Source organism: Bos indicus x Bos taurus, chromosome 1, assembly GCF_003369695.1.
Source record: "Bos indicus x Bos taurus breed Angus x Brahman F1 hybrid chromosome 1, Bos_hybrid_MaternalHap_v2.0, whole genome shotgun sequence".
NCBI lineage: Eukaryota > Metazoa > Chordata > Mammalia > Artiodactyla > Bovidae > Bos > Bos indicus x Bos taurus.
Genome location: NC_040076.1, coordinates 147,709,909 through 147,732,297, shown reverse-complemented (window position 1 = coordinate 147,732,297; position 22,389 = coordinate 147,709,909). Strand labels below are relative to the sequence as shown.

General features: G+C 46.3%; 1 protein-coding gene and 1 pseudogene across 1 annotated transcript; both read right to left on the bottom strand.

Annotated features, from left to right (window-relative positions):
• Positions 1-2,099: 2,099 nt before the first annotated feature.
• Positions 2,100-9,159, bottom strand: LOC113896452 (annotated as a pseudogene).
• Positions 9,160-10,032: 873 nt separating this feature from the next.
• On the bottom strand, positions 10,033-17,939 carry LOC113896441 (carbonyl reductase [NADPH] 1). The gene is made up of 3 exons (XM_027548626.1): positions 16,597-17,939; positions 15,977-16,084; positions 10,033-10,711 (listed from the first exon to the last, which is right to left on the bottom strand). Exons 1-3 carry the CDS (start codon positions 16,883-16,885, stop codon positions 10,275-10,277), a joined length of 834 nt encoding a protein of 277 aa, XP_027404427.1. The 5' UTR covers positions 16,886-17,939; the 3' UTR covers positions 10,033-10,274.
• Between the last annotated feature and the right edge of the window lie 4,450 nt (positions 17,940-22,389).

Here is a 22,389-nt window from a genome sequence, read left to right as displayed (position 1 = left end):
GGATGGCATCACTGACTCAATGGACATGAGTCTGAGCAAGCTCCAGGAGGTGGTGGAGGACAGGAAGCCTGGCGTGCTGCAGTCCATGGGGTCGCAAAGAGTTGGACATGACTGAGTGACTGAGCAATAATACAACTACTTCTAAGGACACAGCTCTGCCTGCTCTCTTGATAGAAACTCAGCTTTTGACAATAGGTCCTGTGATTAGACTTTCTGTGTGGGCAGGCTATCTGACTCTGGAATTCAGTGTATCCCATATTGAAGGGTTGTTTATGAACCTCTAACTATGCAGGGTCATAATTGGAATGTTGCATTTAAAAGTTACATATCCCTAGGTTTGTTGAAAGTGCATACATTTTTTTTTGCCTTTTTTTTTTTTTAACTTTACAATATTGTATTGGTTTTGCCATATATCAACATGAATCTGCCACAGGTATACACGTGTTCCCCATCTTGAACCCTCCTCCCTTCTCCCTCCCTGTACCATCCCTCTGGGTCATCCCAGTGCACCAGCCCCAAGCATCCAGTATCGTGCATCAAACCTGGACTGGCGACTCGTTTCATATATGATATTACACATGTTTCAATGCCATTCTCCCAAATCATCCCATACATCCCAAAAGTGCATACATTTTGATTTGTCTTAGGTCACAGTTAACAACTTGTTTATCACGTGGGCTTTATTTTTCTGGAACTAAGGGTGCATGATCATTGTGATTCCACTGTCCATTTCCAAACTAGCAGGTGTGATGCTGACTGCTGATCTAGACATTGATGATCCTCTGCTGTCATATGGTGTGGGGTGTGGGGGAGGAAAATAACAGACTAGTTGAAGGCCTACAGTTGTGAAGTCAACCTGGCTCTTCAGGAAGGGCCCTGCCTTTGCCTTCAGGGGCTGTCCCTTTTTACTTCCCCAGGGCTGACAATGAGAGGGGGACAGTGTCAGGTAACCATGACAGAAGGGGCATCTGTACAACACGGAGCTTCTGTGAAGAGGCGATGTGGCGGACAGTCTTTGGGGCCTTGAGGACCCAGACGTAGTTCTGGGCAGCAGGAAGCTTCTCATCAAGGCCCTGGGTGCAGCTGTGCCCCTCTTACAGGGACTCATGACATAGGACACTTGGCACCTCCAATGTATTTCAGCAGTATCAACGACACCTGGACAATTTACAGCAATCCTATGACTGTTCTCTTCATTCTACAATTTAGGGGATAGAGTAGATGTGGGATTTTGCTCAAGGCTGCACAGGAAAGGGCAGAGCCAGGCTGTTTCGGTTCAAAGATTTTAAACAGAAAACCTAAAGCATAGTAAGGTGGTCACCCATATGTCCTCCCAACTAGGTTCAGCTGTTATGCATATGTTACTCTAGTTATGTGTTCCACTTCTGTGTGTATTTTGCAGAACCATGCTAATGTTTCAGACCTCCTGACACCTCATCCCACAAAAATGACACATTCATGCTGAAGAGATTTGACAGCGATCTCTCATACCCACTCATACCCACCCATTCTCAGTTTTCCCCATTGTCTCAGATTCTCGTAGGATGTTATCTTTCATACCAGCACCCCCTTACATTTCACATTTACATTGCTTTTTTTCCCAATGAGTTTGGTGTTTACAGGCACCAGAGCAGATGTTTTCCCTCACGGTGTGGTCCATGTTATACTAGAGGCTGGTCAGCTAAAGCTGGCAGACCCAATATGGCCATGCTTGTTGGCTTATATATTGTCTCTGGCTACTTTCTTGGTAAAAGAGAGCAGGTGAACAGTTCTCACAGAGACCACTTGAACCTGAAAACTAAAAGTATTTCCCATCTGGCCCTATTGATGATAATTCTTTCCCCAAGTAGTACTCTCACTTTCCTTGACCTACATTTTGGTCTATTAGACTTCTGAGCTGGTTCTGCATATAATCAATTGGAACAAACAGACATTTATAAAGAACCATGTATTCATCTATTGATGTTTATTCATTATTTGTCATCCATTCTTCTTTTATTCCCTGGGATCACAAAAGAAATCACAAAAGATCTCACAGAATAGTAGCCATTTCAAAGTGGCTTTGAAATTTACATAGAGGTAGGCATGTTTCATTTTTTTCATGGGGAGATGTTTTGAACACTGTGTTTTCTTAGTCTAATCAGGACAGGTAACCAAGTGGGGCCTATGGGTAGAACTCAGGCAAGAATTGCCATTTTGCAACTTTTTTCTCATGGACAAACTGTCCATGAGGCCCCTCGGCATCTGAGGGCAGAAGGGCCAAGTACACGGGGATCTCTATTCCTTCTTCTAAGCTTTGGGGGCTTTGGATCCCCCCATGTTGGTTCTCACCCACCCTGGGCAGCAGGCATTCAGGAGGATCTTGTCTCCTCCTCTCTGCTCACTCAGTTTCCTGGCTTGGATTCTGGACAGGGCCATGATGCCGATTTTCGCCACTTCATGTATATTATTATCTGGCCAGCCCTCCTTCCTGTGCACCCCGTTCTTTGTGTCTTCCACAAACTTGTTCATGAGCCCCACCAGCTCCTCCTCCATGATGGTCTCACTTCTCAATTTCTGCTGCAGTTCAGGCTGCAGCTTTCAAGAGCTTTGAAGCCCCATGCACTAGAGACATTCACCACTCTGCCTAAAATGCAACACAAACCATTACTTGGGAAGGTATGTATGAGAATAATGAATACCCAATTTGCTGAGATGTTGGACTCGATTACCACTGGAGAGCCACGTACCAGTTTCCTACAAGATGAATTTAGACTGCATCTGTGAGTGAAGCATCCACCTGCAATGCGGGAGACCTGGGTTCGATCCCTGGGTTGGGAAGATCCCCTGGAGAAGGGAATGGCCACCCACTCCAGTATTCTGGTCTGGAGAATTTCATGGACTGTATAGTCCATGGGGTTGCAAAGAGTTGGACACAGCTGGGTGACTTTCACTTCACTTCACTATGAGTGAAGGGCATTAGACAGTCTTGTAACCTGCCCTACCATGATCCTAGGGTAACTAAAGAGAAAGACATGGTATAATGGGGAGGGTAGTGCCCAGATTTCCATAAGAAAATGAAAATGGTATATCGAGGAAAGAGCTCCATAGGTTGGAGGACTCCTTGCTGCACTCAGAAGCAGACAGCATCTTTTTCTCAAAGGCCTCCTCTGGAACCAGCTGAGGACCTTAGGTCACTTGGGCAGGGCTCTATGCCAGGCCTCTGTTGACCAGCAAAGGGCTGATGGGTTTGTGGATGGCAGTTCCAAGTTGACCAGAGAGCATCAGGTTGAAGGATGGTGAAATTAACTCAGTTCACAGGGCTGAACTGATGCTTGTTTCTTTGGGTTTGGGTTTATATCAGCTCGGGAGTGGTGAATCAAGTCCTGGCTGTATGATGACAGAGGCAGGCAGCAGAAACTAGACTATTTAAGGGACGGTCACATGAGCATGATACTCTGAGAGTCAAATGGGAAGTTAGGAGGAATTAAAGTACAACTACTTAAGGCTCATCAGAAGAACCACTTCCAAAATTGGAAGGCAATTGGAACCACTGAGTGTTTTCAGGTGTGCTTATTTGAAGTGCTACCTGGCCCCATGAAAGTGAAAGTCGCTCAGTCGTGTCTGACTCTTTGCAACCCCATGGACTATACAGTTCATGGAATTCTCCAGGCCAGAATACTGGAGTGGGTAGCCTTCCCCTTCTTCAGAGGATCTTTCCAGCCTAGGGATCCAACCAAGGTCTCCTGCACTGCAGGCAGATCTTTACCAGCTGAGTCACAAGGGAAGCCCAAGAATACTGGAGTGGGTAGCCTATCCCTTCTCCAGTGGCTCTTCCCAACCCAGGAATCGAACTGAGGCCTGGCCCCATGAAATGAGTGCAAATGGGGGTGCTGCAGGAATGCAGAGATGGGATCCTTGTTCATCCACGCCTCTCCCATTCCTGCTGTGTCTGACAGCATGAGAGAAGACGTCTTTGCATGGTATGAGTCATATTCTTTGAGCCAAAGGATTGACACAGAGCAGGTGAGTTGCAGGTAGTAGCCCTGGGAAGGTAGAAAATGTCCTGATGAGGTGCGATGCTGTCTGTGGGCACGGCTCCGTGTACCCAGCAGTAGATCCTTGTGCCCAAGTTGTATTATGGTACTGGAGCAGAAGACACTGCATGATTTGGACTGAGGAGGTATATTCCTCAGGCCAGGGAACACACTTTCATGCTCAGAGTAGAGGTTTGATACAGAACTGGGACAGGAAATGAAACTGGTTGTGTCAAACGTTGGCTTACAGACATTTGTGAGCTTATGCCCACAATCAGCATGATGGGAGCCTTGGAAGAAGCCCCCAGATAGATTCCTCTCTCCTCTGGGGAAGAAGGGGTGTGGAGGATGCCAGGGTGACTCTACACTCTTTTCCCTACTTCATTTCAACCTTCGTTTTTCTGGCTATACTATAGTTCTGGGACCCATTTGCAATTTATGATCTGGAAGTCAGGGGATAACTGGTAAGCAAGAAAGTTAACTATAAACTTTTTTTTGGTCAGAATTCTGAAGGGCCCGATGAAATGGACTGTGTCTTCACCTATCTGGCCAATTTGGAGGAAGAGCAACTGCAGCTGTATTGTCTAGTCAGCAGCTTAAACAGTCCACCAGTCTGGGCCTGTGTAACCCGACTTGTGTGATGGGGGTGGACTAAGGGGAGGCACTTGTTAGGCGAGTATTGTGAGGGCAGTCAGCATGAGCAGTGACGGAACTTACCATCCCTCTGAAGGATGAGAAAGTACGGGTAAAAGGCGATGACATGTGGGGAGGAGGGGGAATGGAACTGAGGATGTTTAAATGGGTAATGCAATAAGAGAAATCAATATGACTCTGAGAGCAGGAGGTGATAGCCTCTTTTAGCTCACTTATCCCAGATGCCTGATAGAGTGAAGCAACCTGCAGTCAAGGTCACTCCTGCTTTAGGACCTGCCAAAGTCAAGCATGGATGTAAGAGTTGGAATATAAAGAAAGCTGAATGCCAAAGAATTGATGCTTTTAAACTGTGGTGTTTGAGAAGACGCTTGAGAGTCCCTTGGACTGCAAGGAGATCCAGCCAGTCCATCCAAAGGAAATCAGTCCTGAATATTCATTGGAAGGACTGATGCTGAAGCTGAAACTCCAATACTTTGGCCACCTGATGCAGAGAACTGACTCATTGGAAAAGACCCTGATGCTGGGAAAGACTGAAGGCAGGAGGAGAAGGGGATAACAGAGGATGAGATGAGAGGACTGGATGGCTTCACTGACTCAATGGACATGAGTTTGAGTAAACTCCGGGAGGTGGTGATGGACAGGGAGGTCTGGCATGCTGAAATCCATGGGGTCACAAAGAGTTGGACACAAGTGAGCAAGTGGACTGAACTGAAAGTCAAGCAGAAGCCCTGGGATATTTTTATCCCACAGACATGGGATGGATTGAACCAATCGTTAATCACTGAGTGTTTCTCTAGCCAGGTGCCAGCATCTCTTGAGTCTTAGTCTTCAGGTCACATGTTCTACCTACCGTCCTGTGATGGGGGTTATCACTGGCCTTGCTGGTAATAGTCCACTCTCACATGTAAAGCAGCCACAGGAAGATACCGATAGGGATGACCAAGTGTGATGGGAGACGGAGGTAAAGTCTCTGCAGGGTGTAATACTAATGGCAAATAACTAGTTGGTGAAGAACTCGGCACAGCCAACCATGAGCCAGTTTCCATGATGTAAATGAGTGAAACACGGAGGTCATTGGGCTGAGCTGGCTCTAATTCCTTGGTGGCCTCTGTAAGCAAAACAAAACGGAAGCCTGAAAATGCCTCAAGGTGACAAAATGGGAACCTAAGGACTGATAGTCACAAAGAGCCACCTGGGCCAGAAGCTGAAGACAGTCCACAGTTTCCTTACTTTGCTTCAGCCTTTTCTCCACAATGGTCTGTTCCTGAGTGCCTGTCAGCCGGGCCATGCTCAGTAATTCTGGTTTGGTGATTTCCCATTCAAAGAGTTCTTTGTCTCAAACTGAAATAATTTTTTTTTTTGCCTCTTTTTCTCTCTTAACAATACTAAATAGACTGCACAAACAGTTTTATGCTAAATAAAAAGCTGAGCGCTGAAGAATTGATGCTTTTGAACTGTGGTGTTGGAGAAGACTCTAGAGAGTCCCTTGTACGGCAAGGAGATCCATCCAGTCCATCCTAAAGGAGATCAGTCCTGAGTGTTCACTGGAAGGACTGATGCTGAAGCTGAAATTCCAATACTTTGGCCACCTGATGCGAAGAGCTGATTCATCTGGAAAGACCCTGATGCTGGGAAAGATTGAGGGCAGGAGGTGAAGGGGACGACAGAGGGTGAGATGGTTGTCTGGCATCTCTGACTCAATGGACATGGGTTTGGGTAAACTCCGGGAGGTGGTGATGGACAGGGAGGCCTGGAGAGCTGTGGTCCATGGGGTCTCAAAGAGTCAGACACGACTGAGCGACTGAACTGAACTGAAGGTACAAGTAGCAGTTGATCAAGGTGAGAATCAAGTTAGTATCAATAAGGTGGATGAACCTAGAGCCTACTGTACAGACTGAAGTAAGTCAGAAAGGGAAAGATGAATACTGTGTATTAAGGCAGGTGTATGGAAAGTAGAAAGATGGTACTGATGAGCCTATTTGCAGGGTAGCAGTGGAGACGCAGACGCAGAGAACTCACTTGTGCACACAGTGGGGGAAGGAGAGGGTGGGAGGCACTGAGAGAGGACCACGGAAACACACACGTTGCCACATGCAAGGTACGGAGCCAGGGGGAATCTGCTGTGTGACTCAGGGAGATCAACCCAGTGCTCTGCGACAACCTAGAGGGGTGGATGGGGTGGGAGGTGGCAGAGGTTCAGGAGGGAGGGGACGTAGGTATCCCTGTGGCTGATTCATGTTGATGTATGGCAGAAACCAGCACAATACTGCAAAGCGACCATCTTCCGATAAAAGCTGAAAACAAATTAGTATCAGTGGAAACACATGAAAATGGAAGTAGTGGCTTTAGAAACTGGAATATCTGTTGCTCTCAACTACTCAAACCCCAGTCTGGCTGCCCCCGATGAGAGATGTTATTTCTGTACTCTTTCTGTATCTGTTAAATAAAATCTAGGCTAAACTTAGATGCTCGATGATCCTTTGGATGTAAGGGAGTCTTAGTGAAGGTCCAGAGGGTGTTCTCTATAAGTAAAGGGCTAAGCTTGGCCAGAGGAAGCTTCAGCCCTATTCCAGGACATCTGGGATGTAATAGTGAAGCCTGAACGTCCTTGCCTGAGAAGACTGTCCTCAATTACTTGTTCGAGGGTCAGGTTACCTAATCCGTGTTCGCGTGTGAGTATGGTGGGGGCCTCGGCCTAGCTGGTATCAGCTGGACCCCTGGATGGGCTGGAGAGCAGGGCCCGCCACGAGGGCAGTGGGCCATTCCTGCGTGACCACCCCTCACCAAGAACCCTGGACATCAAGGCTGGGTCGAGCCCGCTGCTTGGTAATGCCCCTTGTGTCTGACACAGGCTGTTTGGGGGAGATCCAGGATCTGCAGGGAGACGTCAAGTCCCAGTTCCATACTGGGCTTCTTAGACCCTGGTCCATGAGACCTTTAACCACTGCTGAACTGAGCTACTGTTCGCTTTTCTAATACCATGTCCTTTTGAATATCATAGCTTTTTGTCGAGTTCTTGGTCCTTACAGTGAATTATTGAACTTGAGGATGGTCTGGGAACTTCCTGAACCTTAAAGACCAAAGTATGTATACTTGGTTTAGCATCTAGAAACCTGTATTGGTAATACACCATGTCAGTGCCATAGGAAGAAACACTCTGCTGGCAGGAAGCAGAAAAGTCTTCAGGGGTCTAATGAATGTGGTAGGATGAGCACCACAAACCCAAACCAGGTCCCTCTGAGAGGGGCACGGGAGAGAGAAGGTCTGGGAAAGACTCCTGAGAGGACACCCCCTGTGATGGGCATGGAGCACGTGGAGGGCCTCTTGGAGGAGACCTTTGAACTAAGATGGGAAAGAGAAGAAAGAGCCAAATGTGCAAAGTGCAGATGGACAGAGAGCACCAACGACTCGGGCCGGGTGTAGAGGGACCAGAGGCCACAGGGCATCCTGCCGAGTGACCACACAGGTGGAAGTCAGTGCAGCTGAGAAGGATGAGACCAGATGCAGGTGGGCTCAGATCTTGCCAGAAACCCTGCAGTTTGGGCTCAATCGGACTCACCTCGGCTTTTTATCAGAGGCAAGAGCTCTGTGCACAGAGCTCGGGTACCAAGGACGTTTGTTTTCATGGTCACTTCTGCCTGAATTGCAATCGGTGTGGGATCACCAACTTTTAGGATAGAAAAAGAATAGGGCTAATAAACACAAGCCATATGGTAAAAATGCTTACTTGATACACTATTTTTTCCGTGAACTCTGTTTTCGTCTAGTAATGTTTGGTGTTAGTGAACGGTATTGCACCAATGGGTGTTTTCTGGTTTGATACTGCTTTATACTTACATAACATGGCATCATCAGGGGAGGCTGAGTGAAAGAAGCCCATACGACCTCCTGTGTACCACTCTGCAATTTTAAATTGGTTTCAGAAGTTAAAAATTCACCCAACTCATCCAAAGTTCAGTGAAATCAATACTGCGAAAATCTGGGTGCTGTCCTTGACCCTGGTCAAAGCTATTGGAAGGCCTTCTTGCTGGAAAAGCTTGTAATGGCGGAGGACCTGCTCTCCCTGTGACCTCCGGCCTGTGCTCCATCCCTAGGGAGAGGGTTCTAGATCCCACAGCAGAGGTTCAGGCAATAGCCCCCGCCCCGCCCCGTCAGGCTCCCGCCACAGTGGCTGTAACCCGCCAGCTCCCACGCACTTATTCTGGAAGGCGATGGCTGCGTTGTTGACCAGCGCGACGAGGCCCCTGTACTCCTTGCGCAGAAAGTCGCGCAGTGCCCGGATGCTCTGCAGGGCAGTAATGTCCAGCTGGTGGAAAAGGGGGCTCGGGCCCTTGGTCTGCAGCTGCTGTGTGGCTGCCCGACCGAACGCCTCGCCCCGCGCCATGAGCACCAATTTCCCCGGGAACTGCCGACACAGGTCGCGCACGATGGCAAAACCGAGGCACTTGTTGGCCCCGTTGACCAGCGCCACGCGGGTGGAGGAGGACATGGCCAGTGGGCAGGGCCCTTTGGAGTAGAGCTGACAAGGCTGGAGACCGACGGGGTGGCGCAGCATGGGACGTGGAGACCCGCCACAGTCCAGAAGGCAAAGAACTGTGTCCTGGGATCCAGTGCAGTGACTACTTGAGAAGGAGGAGGCCCTGCTTTCTTCTCCTGCTTAAGGAGGGATCAAATGTTCCAACACCACACCTGGCTCCATCTTTTTCCTCATGCTGTAACCTGAGCCAAAAAAGAGGACACAGCCCTCTTTTTCTTTAAACTTTTTATTTTATATTGGAGGACAGGGCTTTCCTGGTGGCTGGGACAGTAAAGAATCTGCCTGCAATGGGGGGAGACCCAGGTTTGATCTCTGGGTTAGGAGGAGCCCCTGGAGAAATAAATGGCAGCTGACTCCAGTATTCTTGCCTGGGAAATCCCATGGACAGAGGAGCCCAGTGGGCCACAGTGCATGGAATTGCAGAGAGCTGTGCATGGAACCGCAAAGACCTAGACAGGACTGGGCGACTAACACTTTCATAGTTGATTGACAACATTCTGAACTGTCACCACAGTTTCAGCTGGGCAGCACAGGGCCTCAGCCACACATATACACGTATTGGTTCTCTACAATCTCCCCTCCTTCCCAGGCTGTCATGTAACACTGAGCAGGTTTCCCTGTGTTAGGGAGTAGTATCCTGTTGGATTTTGGCTCAAGGTCATCCAGGAAGATGGCCGAGCCAGGACTCTCTGGTTCCAGATGTTTGTCCTGAAAAATTTTGAATAGAAAAGTGGAACTAATACTTGACACCCACATGTCCACCAAACTAGCTTCAACTATTACGGATAATGGAGCAGATTCACCATTTAAGAGTTTGCACAAAGGGACATTTATAAGGAATTATTTATTTTTATTATTTGTCACCCATCCCACTTTTCCTCCCCTGGGATCACAGAAGAAGTCAGAAAACTCTTTACAAGATTAGCAGCCCTCTCCCAGTGAGAACTTGATCTGGATATTTTGATTCCTTTTTCTTTTTTTCTGCACAGCGATAATTTTGTCAGTGTCTGTTTGGTCAATCTGGGACAGCAATATAAACGGACCCATGGGTGGAGCTGTGAGTGAGCTCACCATTGCACAACTTCTTTCTCATGGACAAACTGTCCATGAGGCCCTTCAGCATCCGGGGGCAGAAGGGCCAAGTACACGGGGGTCTCTGCTCCTTCTTCTGGGCTTTTGGAGGCTTTGGGTCCCCCCATGTCGGTTCTCACCCACCCTGGGCAGCAGGCGTTCAGGAGGATCTTGTCCCCTCCTCTCTGCTCACTCAGTTTCCTGGCGTGGATTCTGGACAGGACTGTGACTCCAATTTTCGTCACTCCATATGCGGTATCGGGCCAGCCCTCCTTCCTGTGCACCCCGTTCTTTGTGTCTTCCACAAACTTGTTCATGAGCCCCACCAGCTCCTCCTCTGTGATGGTCTCACTTCGAAACTTCTGCTGCAGTTCACGGCTGCATTTCTTTAGAGAGTTGACACTGACAAAGCTGGATACATTCACCACTCTGCCTAAAATACAACACAAATCAGTCCATAGAAGGGCAAGCACGAGAAGGATGATACCCAATTGGGACAGGCCTGACCTTTTGAAAGAGGACATTAGGGAAGGAAGGGAATGTATTTTGGGAGGGGGTTGCTCAAAGGGTTTTATGTGTTTTATTATTATAAGTGACAACGTGTTATTTCTAATGTTTTTCAAAAGTAAGCTACATCTAAAGGGAAGATTTCATGCAAATATGGTCTCAATAGAGGACAGAAATGGTATGGACCTAACAGAAGCAAAAGATATTAAGAAGAGGTGGAAAGAATACACAGAAGAATTGTACAAAAAAGATTTTCACGACCAAGATAATCACGATCGTGTGATCACTCACCTAGAGCCAGACATCCTGGAATGTGAAGTCAAGTGGGCCTTAGAAAGCATCACTACGAACAAAGCTAGTGGAGGTGATGGAATTCCAGTTGAGCGATTTCAAATCCTGAAAGATGATGCTGTGAAAGTGCTGCACTCAATATGCCAGCAAATTTGGAAAACTCAGCAGTGGCCACAGGACTGGAAAAGGTCAGTTTTCATTCCAATCCCAAAGAAAGGCAATGCCAAAGAATGTTGAAACTACCGCCCAATTGCACTCATCTCACACGTTAGCAAAGTAATGCTCAAAATTCTCCAAGCCAGGCTTCAGCAATATGTGAACCATGAACGTCCAGAAGTTCAAGCTGCTTTTAGAAAAGGCAGAGGAACCAGAGATCAAATTGCCAACATCCGCTGGATCATCGAAAAAGCAAGAGAGTTCCAGAGAAAATCTATTTCTGCTTTATTGACTATGCGAAAGCCTTTGACTGTGTGGATCACAATCAACTGTGGAAAATTCTTCAAGAGATGGGAATACCAGACCACCTGACCTGCCTCTTGAGAAATCTCTATGCCGGTCAGGAAGCAACAGTTAGAACTGGACATGGAACAACAGACTGGTTCCAAATAGGGAAAGGAGTATGTTAAGGCTCTATATTGTCACTCTGCTTATTTAATTAATTAATTAATTTATTTTTGCTTATTTAATTTATATGCAGAGTACATCATGAGAAATGCTGGGTTGGAAGAAGCACAAGCTGGAATCAAGATTGCCGGGAGAAATATCAATAACCTCAGATATGTAGATGACACCACCCTTATGGCAGAAAGTGAAGAGGAACTAAAGAGCCTCTTGATGAAAGTTAAAGAGGAGAGTGAAAAAGTTGGCTTAAAGCTCAACATTCAGAAAACTAAGATCATGGCATCTGGTCCCATCACTTCATGGGAAATAGATGGGGAAACAGTGGAAACAGTGTCAGACTTTGTTTTTCTGGGCTCCAAAATCACTGCAGATGGTGACTGCAGCCATGAAATTAAAAGGCGCTTACTCCTTGGAAGGAAAGTTATGACCAACCTAGATAGCATATTAAAGAGCAGAGACATTACTTTGCCAACAAAGGTCTGTCTAGTCAAGGCTATGGTTTTCCCAGTGGTCATGTATGGATGTGAGAGTTGGACTGTGAAGAAAGTTGAGCACCAAAGAATTGATGCTTTTGAACTGTGGTATTGGAGAAGACTCCTGAGAGTCCCTTGGACTGTAAGGAGATCCAACCAGTCCATCCTAAAGGAGATCAGTCCTGGGTGTTCATTGGAGGGACTGATGCTAAAGCTGAAACTCCAGTACTTTGGCTACCTCATGTGAAGAGTTGACTCACTGGAAAAGATTCAAAGATCAAAAGATGCTGGGAGGGATGGGGGGCAGGAGGAGAAGGGGACGACAGGGGATGAGATGGCTGGATTGCATCACCGACTTGATGGACATAAGTTTGAGTGAACTCTGGGAGTTGGGGATGGACAGGGAGGCCTGGCGTGCTGCAATTCATGGGGTTGCAAAGAATCGGACACGACTGAGCGACTGAACTGAACTGAATTATCTTAGAAATTACAGGAATGAAATATTTCATTCAAACTCAATAAATAAGTCACGAAGGAAGAAGTCTGTGAATCTACCACCCAGAATGACTTGTGAAAATTATTTTCAAAACTCAACCATTTAAAGTCTCTGGAAATGGTCCCTAGGGCATACAGCAAATGAACCTTTTCCCCCAGACTATCTCCAATAACGCAGGTGAGAACAGAGAGCATCTAGTTCAACCATGACTGCTTCTTCCTTTCCTCCTTTCTGACCATAACAATGGAAACTTCACTCTGCAATGCTGCATCTCAGACGCAGGGCTCCCTCCCTGCCAAGGGGCTGTGGGATCTTCCCACGATGGAGATGACATCAGCATTTCTCATCCTGTTTCTCAGCTACCTGCTGCAGAGGTTCATTTCCTGGTAAGTGTACCTAGGAGGTTAGGACTTCCTTTTCCAACCCAGTCCTAACTCGTGGGACCAAGGCTCTAACCTTGGGCTGGGCATCCTGAGAATGCCCTAGGACTATCACTGGTCATAGCAAATATCCTTTTTTATCAGCACAAGAGACAACTCTATACATGGACATCACCAAATGATTGGTCAATACCGAAATCAGAGTGATTACATTCTTTGTAACAGTTAGCAAAAACAAGACCTGGAGCTGACTGGGGCTCAGACCATCAGCTCTTCATAGCAAAATTCAGGCTTTCACTAAAGAAAGTGGGGATAACCATTAGGCAGGTCAGCCACGACTTAAATCCAGTTCCCCATGACTATACAGTGCACCTAATGAATAGATTCAAGCAATTAGATCTAGTAAACAGAGTGCCTGAAGATCTATGGAGAGAAGTCCCTAATACTACACTGGAGGCAGTGAGCAAACCATCCTAAAGAAAAAGAAACGCAAGAAGGCGAAGTGGTTGTCTGAGGAGGCTTTACAAATAACTGAGGAAAGAAGAGAAGCGAAAAGCAAGGGAGAAAGGGAAAGGTTCACCCATGTGAATGCCGATTCCAGAGAATAACAAGGGGAGACAAGAAGGCCTTCTTCAATGAACAATGCAAAGAAACAGAGGGAAACAACAGAAAGGGTAAGACTAGAGATCTCCTCAAGAAAATCAGAAATATCAAAGGAAGATTTCATCCAAAGATGGGTACAATAAAGGACAGAAGTGGTAAAGACTAAGAGAAGCTGAAGAAATCAAGAAGAGTTGGAAAGAATATACAGAACTATATGAAAAAGATTTAATGACCTGGATAAGCACGATGGTGTAGTCTCTCATTCAGAGCCAGACATTCTGGAGTCTGAAGTCAAGTGGGCCCTAGCAAGCACTGCGATCAATAAAGCTAGTGGAGAGATGAGATTCTGGCAAAACTATTTCAAATCCTAAATATGATGCTATTAAAGTGCTGAACTCAACATGTCAGCACATTTAGAAAACCCAGCAGTGACCACAGGACTGGAAAAGGTCAATCCTCATCACAGCCCCAAGTTGGGGAATACTAAAGAATGTTCAAACCACTGGACAATTATACTCATCTCCCATTAGCTCAAAATCCTCCAAGTGACACTTTAGCATTGTGTGAATTGAGAATTTTCAGATGTTCAAGCTGAGTTTAGAAAAGGAAGACAAATCAGAGATCAAATTGCCAACATTCACTGAATCACAGAGAAAGCAAGGGAATTCCAGAAAAATATCCACCTCTGCTTCACTGGCTACACTAAAGCCTGTGACTGTGTGGGTCATAACAAACTGTGGAAAGCTGTTAAAGAGACAGGAATACCAGACCTTCTTACCTGTCTCCTGAGAACCCTGTATACAGGTCAAGAAGCAACAGTTAGAACCCTGTATGGCACAACTGACTGGTTGAGAAAGGAGTACAAGGCTCCCTATTGTCACCGTGCTTAACTTTTACGCAGAGCACATCATGTGAAATGCCGGGTTGGGTGAGTTAACAAGCTGGAAATCAAGATTGTGGGAGAAATATTAACAACCGCAGATATGCAGATGGTCTCTAATGGTAGAAAGTGAAGTGGAACTAAAGAGCCTCTTGATGAGGGTGAAGGAGGAGAGTGAAAGAGCTGGCTTAACACTCAGTATTTAAAAAACCACGATCATGGCATCTGGTCCCATTAGCTCATGGCCAATAGGGCAAAAGGTGGAAGCAGTGACAGAGCTCCTCTTCCTGGGCTCTAAGACCACTGCGGATGGTGAAGCCAGCCATGAAATCAGGTGAGAGCTGCTTGGGAACAAAGCTATGACAAATGCAGACAGGCTGTTAAAAAGCAAAGACATCACTTCAGAGAATCAGGGGACACTTAGGAGCTGACTTCTGAGGTCCTAGTGAACCAAGTTTGAAGGAGTAGCACCTTCCAGGAGTGGACAGGGAAACAGGTGAGAAGCTGAGTGTCAACTGTAAACACGTGTCCTCAATCTCTAGGCACACTCGGAATCCTTCTTAAAGTATCTGCTTGTCTTACTTTGTGTGTTTAATGGGGGGTGGTTCCTCTCGCAGCCCCTTGCTTCAGGGTAAACATTACAGTAGTTTAAGCTAGAGGAATGAGTTTGTTTTGTCCAGAACACCGAGCACACTGAAGGGCAGTTATCAGATTAGAGATCTCTATTAGCCACACTAAGGGCTTGGACTTCATTCACACTTGCAGGATTTATGGGAGGGGCAGTGAACCTGTCAAGAAAGAAAAGGATTCAAGAAGGGCAAGGGGTCCCTTAGGAGGGTTTACAAGTGTTTAGAAACAACAGCTGAGGGCCTGTTTGTAGAGCTAGGATGGGGCAGACGGCTGGGGAGAAACTCAGCTGGACGAATTTAGGACCTGGTAATGACAATAAGCGGGCAGGCTTACTTCCCACGTATGGGCAGGGTGCCCTCCAGTTTCCTGGTGCGTGGATGACAGGATTAGTTACCAAGAGGTTTTGGGGAAAGGACAAGTCTTTGGGGGGAAGGGGACTAATGAACTGGTGGTGGTGCAGGCGCCACTAGCCTGAGTAAGAGGGGGACAGGAGAAAGAGGTCTGGGAAGGACTCCTGAGGGAACTGCCCCTGTGATGGGCACAGAGCAGCTCAAGGGCCTCTTGGAGGAGGAAACCTCTGAGCTAAGATGGGAAAGAGAAGAAAGAGCCAGATGTGCAAAAAGCAGGTGGACAGACAGCACCAAGGACCTGGGCAGTGTGTGGAGGGACCTCAGGGTGCAGGACACCCAGCTGGGTGGAGACACGGTGGAGGGCAGGGAAGCTGAGCAGGAGTGGCAGGGGCCTGTAGATGAGACCAGAGCCAGGTGGGCCCAGATCTTGCCAGAAGCACTGCTGTCTGGGCTCCAATCAGACTCACCTTGCGGTTTTATTAGAGGCAGGAGCTCCGTGCACACATCTCTGGTGCCAAAGAAGTTTGTTTTCATAGTCACCTCTGCTTGAATGTGAAATGGTGTGGTGTCAGCAGCTTTCAAGAGAAAAGCAAAGTGGAGTCAAGAAACAGTTCTCGCGCGGTAACATTCCCTAAGAAGGTATCGCTCATGAATTTTGTGTGCAACTAGTGAAGGTAAAAATCGGTTGAATTTTGTGCACAATACAATCAGTATTGGACCCGTGTGAATTTCTCAGGTTGATAATGAACCATAGTTCTGCAAGAACGCACCACTGGCACGGCGCTGTACAAAGGGTACATGGGACCTCTGTGCATCAGAAAGGGGCTGTGCATCAACCTGGAAAAGGTGCCCGGGATTCTGAGCCAGAGAAACTAAAAGTTCTCTCCGGCTAGAGAGCAGCCAATTCCTCGCAATTCCTCTAGCCGCACCTCTTCCCCTTTCCCTTCTCCTTCTCTAGGGAGTCATTCTGGACCCCACAGGCGGGAGAAGCCCCTCTACAGCGATTCCCCGACAGATTTGGTCCATCTTGGACCGAGATGCTCAGAGCGGGTGACAGCCTCTCCTGGAGCACCCAGCCGCTTCTTACTCTTGAAGGCAATGCCCGCGTTGTTGACCAGCACATCGAGGCCCCCGTACTCCTTGCGCAGGAAGTCACGCAGGGCGCGGATGCTCTGCCGGTCGTCGATGTCCAGCTGGTGGAAAAGGGGGCTCAGGCCCTCAGCCTGCAGCTGCTGCACGGCCGCCCGACCCCGCGCCTCGTCCCGCGCCGTGAGCACCACGTCGCCCGAGAACCGCCGGCACAGGTCACGCACGATGACGAAGCCGATGCCCTTGTTGGCCCCGGTGACCAGCGCCACGCAGTTGGAGGACGACATGGCCGGTGTGCAGGGCGTTGAGTTGCCTTCAATAGGGAGCGGCGAGTCCCAGCGTTTGAGCGAGACAGCAGTGCGCGGAGCGATCACTGGCTTGAATCACCCAGGGGCGCCTGGGCTGAGCGCGCAGGCGCAGACGCAGGCTCCGCCCCTCGGGGCTCGGCTCCCTGGGGACCCCCAGAGGTGCGGCGTGTGTAGAGAGAAGACTTCTGCGGAGTTTTCCGAACAGTCCTCTTGAAAAGTTGCTGCTGGCGACTTGCGGGCTGGAGGCAGAGAGAATCATTCTTATTGGTCGTGTTCTCTAGGTTAACGTAGAGAACGTTAAACGCTCAGTTTAAAACTGATACCCGTCCTCATGGTTGGATGGCATCACCGACTCATGGGCATGAGTTTGAGTAAACTCCGTGAGTTGGTGATGGACGGGGAGGCCTGGTGTGCAGGAATCCATGGGGTCACAAAGAGTCGGACACAACTGAGCGACTGAACTGAGCTGAAGTGATCCTCAGATTTCCTCCTGTTCTCCCGTGTTCACGGTTGGGCTTGCAGAAATGAATCATATGTACTAACTTTATTTCTCCTGGTGTTTGAAAAATATCACTGTAACTGAAGTCTTGGGAACCCCGAGTTGTGGAATAAGTTGGAAGAAAATGTAGAGATCAAGTAATTGTTGGTTTCTCCCGTAAATATGAAAGCAAAGCTACTGGCTTAGCCTTGGCTGATTTTTACCTCGTGAGGAGTGTTCACTAAATCACTGTTTATTTGCAGGGTTGTCAGGTTACTTGTTTGCAGTTCCTGAAGTGTACAGGTGCAAAGGGGCGTTGCAGCCCTTTCTCCCACTCAAGTAGCGCCTTAGGATTCATCTTTTTATTTACATTTTTAAAGTGAGGAAATGGAGACTGAGAAGGTTCATAAATTAGTTCAGTGGTGGGAAATTAATTTTCTTCCTTACCTGTTAGTGCTTAAAACAGAGGAATTAGGGGGTTATAATATCATTTTCCTTTCTGTGCTGTGTCCTGTCCACTGAAAGAAAAAGCACAAACTAAAAGTTGAGATATTTTTGGATAATATTGTTATGATTGGTTTGTAAATGAGTTCTAATCTAATTGGCCTACAGAAAAATAAATGCTTACAAAGCAAATAATTCTAAATGCAAGAGAAATTAACCAAAATGAATTTCAGGTTCACAATGAACTGGGAATTATTCAGTATTAAATACTTAGTGTTAATGTTTGCTTGTTGATCTAAGTAATATAAGCATGTTAAGAGTTATTAAGTATAATATTTTCATTGTGCCCAGGTTTAATCTGTCAAATATTGTTATATTGGGCTTGCCTGGTGGCTCAGGTGGGAAAGAATTCACCTGCAATGTGGAAGATCTGGGTTCCATCCCTGGGTTGGGAAGATCCCCTGGCCGAGGGCATGACAACCCACTCCAGTATTCTTTCCTGGAGAATCCTATGGACAGAGGAGCCTGGCAGGCTATGGGGTCACAAAGATTCGGACTAGGTGACTAAGCACGAAAGTTGAGAATTACATTTTATTTGGCTGGCTTACATGGATGTAAGAGTTGGACTATAAAGAAAGCTGAGTGCCAAGGATTTGATGCTTTTGAACTGTGGTGTTGGAGAAGACTCTTGAGAGTCCCTTGGACTGCAAGGAGATCCATCCAGTCCATCCTAGGGGAGATAGTCCTGGGTGTTCATTGGTAGGACTGATTTTGAAGCTGAAATTCCAATACTTCGGCCACCTGATTCGAAGAGCTGACTCATTTGAAAAGACCCTGATACTGGGAAAGATTGAAGGCAGGAGAAGGGGATGACAGAGAATGACATGGTTGGATGGCATCACCGACTCAATGGACATGGGTTTGGGTGGACTCCGGGCGTTGGTGATGGACAGGGAGGCCTGGTGTGCTGCGGTTTATGGGGTTGCAAAGAGTCGGACACAACTGAGCGACTGAACTGAACTGAGGTTTTAAGCCTGGGATATAGCCTCTTCAGATACCTCTAAGGGATTGTTCTGGAGAGGTAAGGGAGGAGCCAGGATATACAGGAGTTTTTGCAAAAATAGCCCAAAAAACCCAGGTCCTGAAACATCAATTACTGCTAATTAAATAAAACATCACAAATTAATGAATTTAGCAGTTTTCAGTGTATGATAAGTGTTTGGGCTTACTGAAATTATTCCTTTGATGTGCACTTGAACTCTATCTGGGGCCAGTATCCTGTTTTTCTCTGCTGTGAATTCCTTTCTGGGTGCACCGTTGGGGTGGGCTGCAGTGGCTAATGACTCGATGGCTTCAATATCCTCTGTTTACTGAAATGGTAGGTAATGTTCTTTGTCCACATTCTTTTATGGTAGCCAGAAGCTAGTGGCTACTTAAATGTAATTTTAATCAAAATAATACAATTAAAATTCAGTCTGTTAGTTCCACTAACCACATTTCAAGGGCTGAGTCACATGTGTTAGTGATGGCTGTACCAGACAGTGCATGTATCGCTTTCCATCACAGCAGAAACTTTCTTTGAACAGCTATGCTTTAGATAGTTTCCAATTATATTACAACTTCAAGGAATTTTTCTAATCAGTTGCAAAAAAAAAAAAAACAACAAAACTAATAATCAGGGAAAGAACTCTGCTTTTTGACAAAACTTTATGAGATGATTGTAGATTCACGAACAGTAGTAACAAATAATACAGAAATTCCTTATACTTTACCCAGTTTCCTCAATGGTAATGTTTTTACAATGTCACAATCACAGCACAAAGGAGCCTTTAAACTTTAATGACCGTAGCTTGGTGTTAACCACATAAGTCCATCCCATGACAGAGGAAGGTTATGATTTTTGAGTGAGATTCAGTTGGTTGTTCTGATTGAGCTTGCTTGGCTCTAAAGAAAAAATTATATTTATGGCCAGGGTCAGAGCAGGTATTATAACTGACCAAGTGATGGAGTGCCCTCTAGCAATATCAGCTGTGGCCCAAAGAGAACTCTGCTGCTGCTGCTGCTAAGTCACTTCAGTTGTGTCCGACTCTGTACGACCCCATAGATGGCAGCCCACCAGGCTCCCCCGTCCCTGGGATTCTCCAGGCAAAAACACTGGAGTGGGTTGCCATTTCCTTCTCCAGTGCATGAAAGTGAAAAGTGAAAGTGAAGTTGCTCAGCCAGACTTGGAGGGGGGAGATAATCCTCTGTTTTTGCAGTTGTGCATAACCTTTAACAAATTCAGCAATTTTATCTTTACATAAAGGAAAAGTGTTAGGCCTTTAAAATTCACGCCTGGGAGACAGGGCCTTGGGAAAGGGCTATTACATGTATATTTCAGGCTATGGACAAAGTTCTTTCTCTGTTCAACAACACAAGAGTGCAGAGCCAGCATGACTAAGCACAGGCAACAATACAAACAACCTTAAAGGGACACACACACCATAGAATCAGGTTGTTCTTCTTTTACTGAACTAAGGTTAAGGGTTTTGGAGGGTAATATCACAAAGGCCAAGTACCCTTCCTATAGATGGGAAACCTGCAATCAACATGACTTATCTCTGTTATTATTCTTTATTACTCAGCCAATTTAGCATTGGCCAAGTTTCTCCAAAGTTAATACTACCTTCCCCTCTTTTCCATATTGGGCTCTTTTGGAGGCTAGCTGATAAAAAGTGTGGGGTCAGTGCGGCTCAGATCATGAACTCATTGCAAAATTCAGACTTAAACTGAAGAAAGTATGGAAAACCACTAGACCATTCAGGTATGACCTAAATCAAATCCCTTATGATTATACAGTGAAAGTGACAAATAGATTCAAGAGATTAGATCTGATAGACAGAGGGCCTGAAGAACTATGGACAGAGAGAGGTTCATGACATTGTACAGGAGGCAGTGATCAAAACCATCCCCAAGAAAGAAATGCAAAAAGGCAAAATGGTTGTCTGAGGAGGCCTTATAAATAGCTGAGAAAAGAAGAGAAGCTGAAGGCAAGGGAGAAAAGGAAAGATACACCCATTGAATGCAGAGTTCCAAAGAATAACAAGGAGAGATAAGAAAGCCTTCTTCAGTGATCAATGCAAAGAAATAGAGGAAAACAATAGAATGGGAAAGACTAGAGATCTCTTTAAGAAAATTAGAGATACCAAGGGCACATTTCATATAAAGATGGGCACAATACAGGATAGAAATGGTATGGACCTAACAGAAGCAGAAGATATTAAGAAGAGGTGGCAAGAATTCACAGAATTATACAAAAAAGATCTTCATGACCCAGATAACCATGACAGTGTGATCACTCACCTAAAGCCAGACATCCTGGAATGTGAAGTCAAGTGGGCCTTAGGAGGCATCACTATGAACAAAGTTAGTGAGGTAATGGAATTCCCGTTGTGCTATCTCAAATTCTAAAAGATGATTTAAGTTCTGCACTCAATATGTCAGCAAATTTGGAAAACTCAGCAGTGGCCACAGGACTAGAAAAGGCCAGTTTTCATTTCAATTTCAAAGAAGGGCAATACCTAAGAACGTTCAAACCACCGCACAACTGCACTCATCTCACATGCTAGCAGAGTAATGCTCAAAATTCTCCAAGCTAGGTTTCAACAGTACATGAACCAAGAACCTCCAGATGTTCAAGGTGGATTTAGAAAAGGCAGAGGAACCAGAGATCAAATTGCCAACATCTGTTGGATCACAGAAAAAGCAAGGGAATTCCAGAAAAACATCTGCTTCTGCTTTATTGACTACGTCAAAGCCTTTGACTGTGTGGATCACAACAAACTGGAAAATTCAAGAGATGGGAATACCGGACCACCTTACCTGGCTCCTAAGAAATCTGTATGCAGGTCGAGAAGCAACAGTTAGAACCGGACATGGAACAACAGACTGGTTTCAAATTGGGAAAGGAGTAGTCAAGGCTGTATACTGTCACCCTGCTTATTTAACTTATATGCAGAGTACATCATGGAAATGCTGGGCTGGATGAAGCAGAAGCTGGAATCAAGATTGCGGAGAGAAATATCAATAACCTCAGATATGCAGATGACACCACCCTTGTGGCAGAAAGCAAAGAAGAAATGAAGGGCCTCTTGATGAAAGTGAAAGAGGAGAGTGAAAAATCTGGCTTAAAACTCAACATTCCAAAAACTAAGATCATGGTATCCAGCCCCATAACTTCATTGCAAATAGATGGGGAAACAATGGAAACAGTGACAGATTTTATTTTTTGGGGCTCCAAAATCACTGGAGACGGTTGACTGCAGCCATGAAACTAAAAGACGCTTGCTCCTTGGAAGAAAAGCTACGACCAACCTATACAGCACAATAAAAAGCAGAGACATTACTTTGCGGACAAAAGTCCCTATAGTCAGTATAAACCAATAGCTAGTGTTTTTCCAGTAGTCATGTATGGATGTGACAGACCACAAAGAAAGTTGAGCACCAAAGAATTGATGCCCTTGAATTGTGGCGTTGGAGAAGGCTCTTGAGAGTCCCTTGTATAGCCAGGAGATCCAACCAG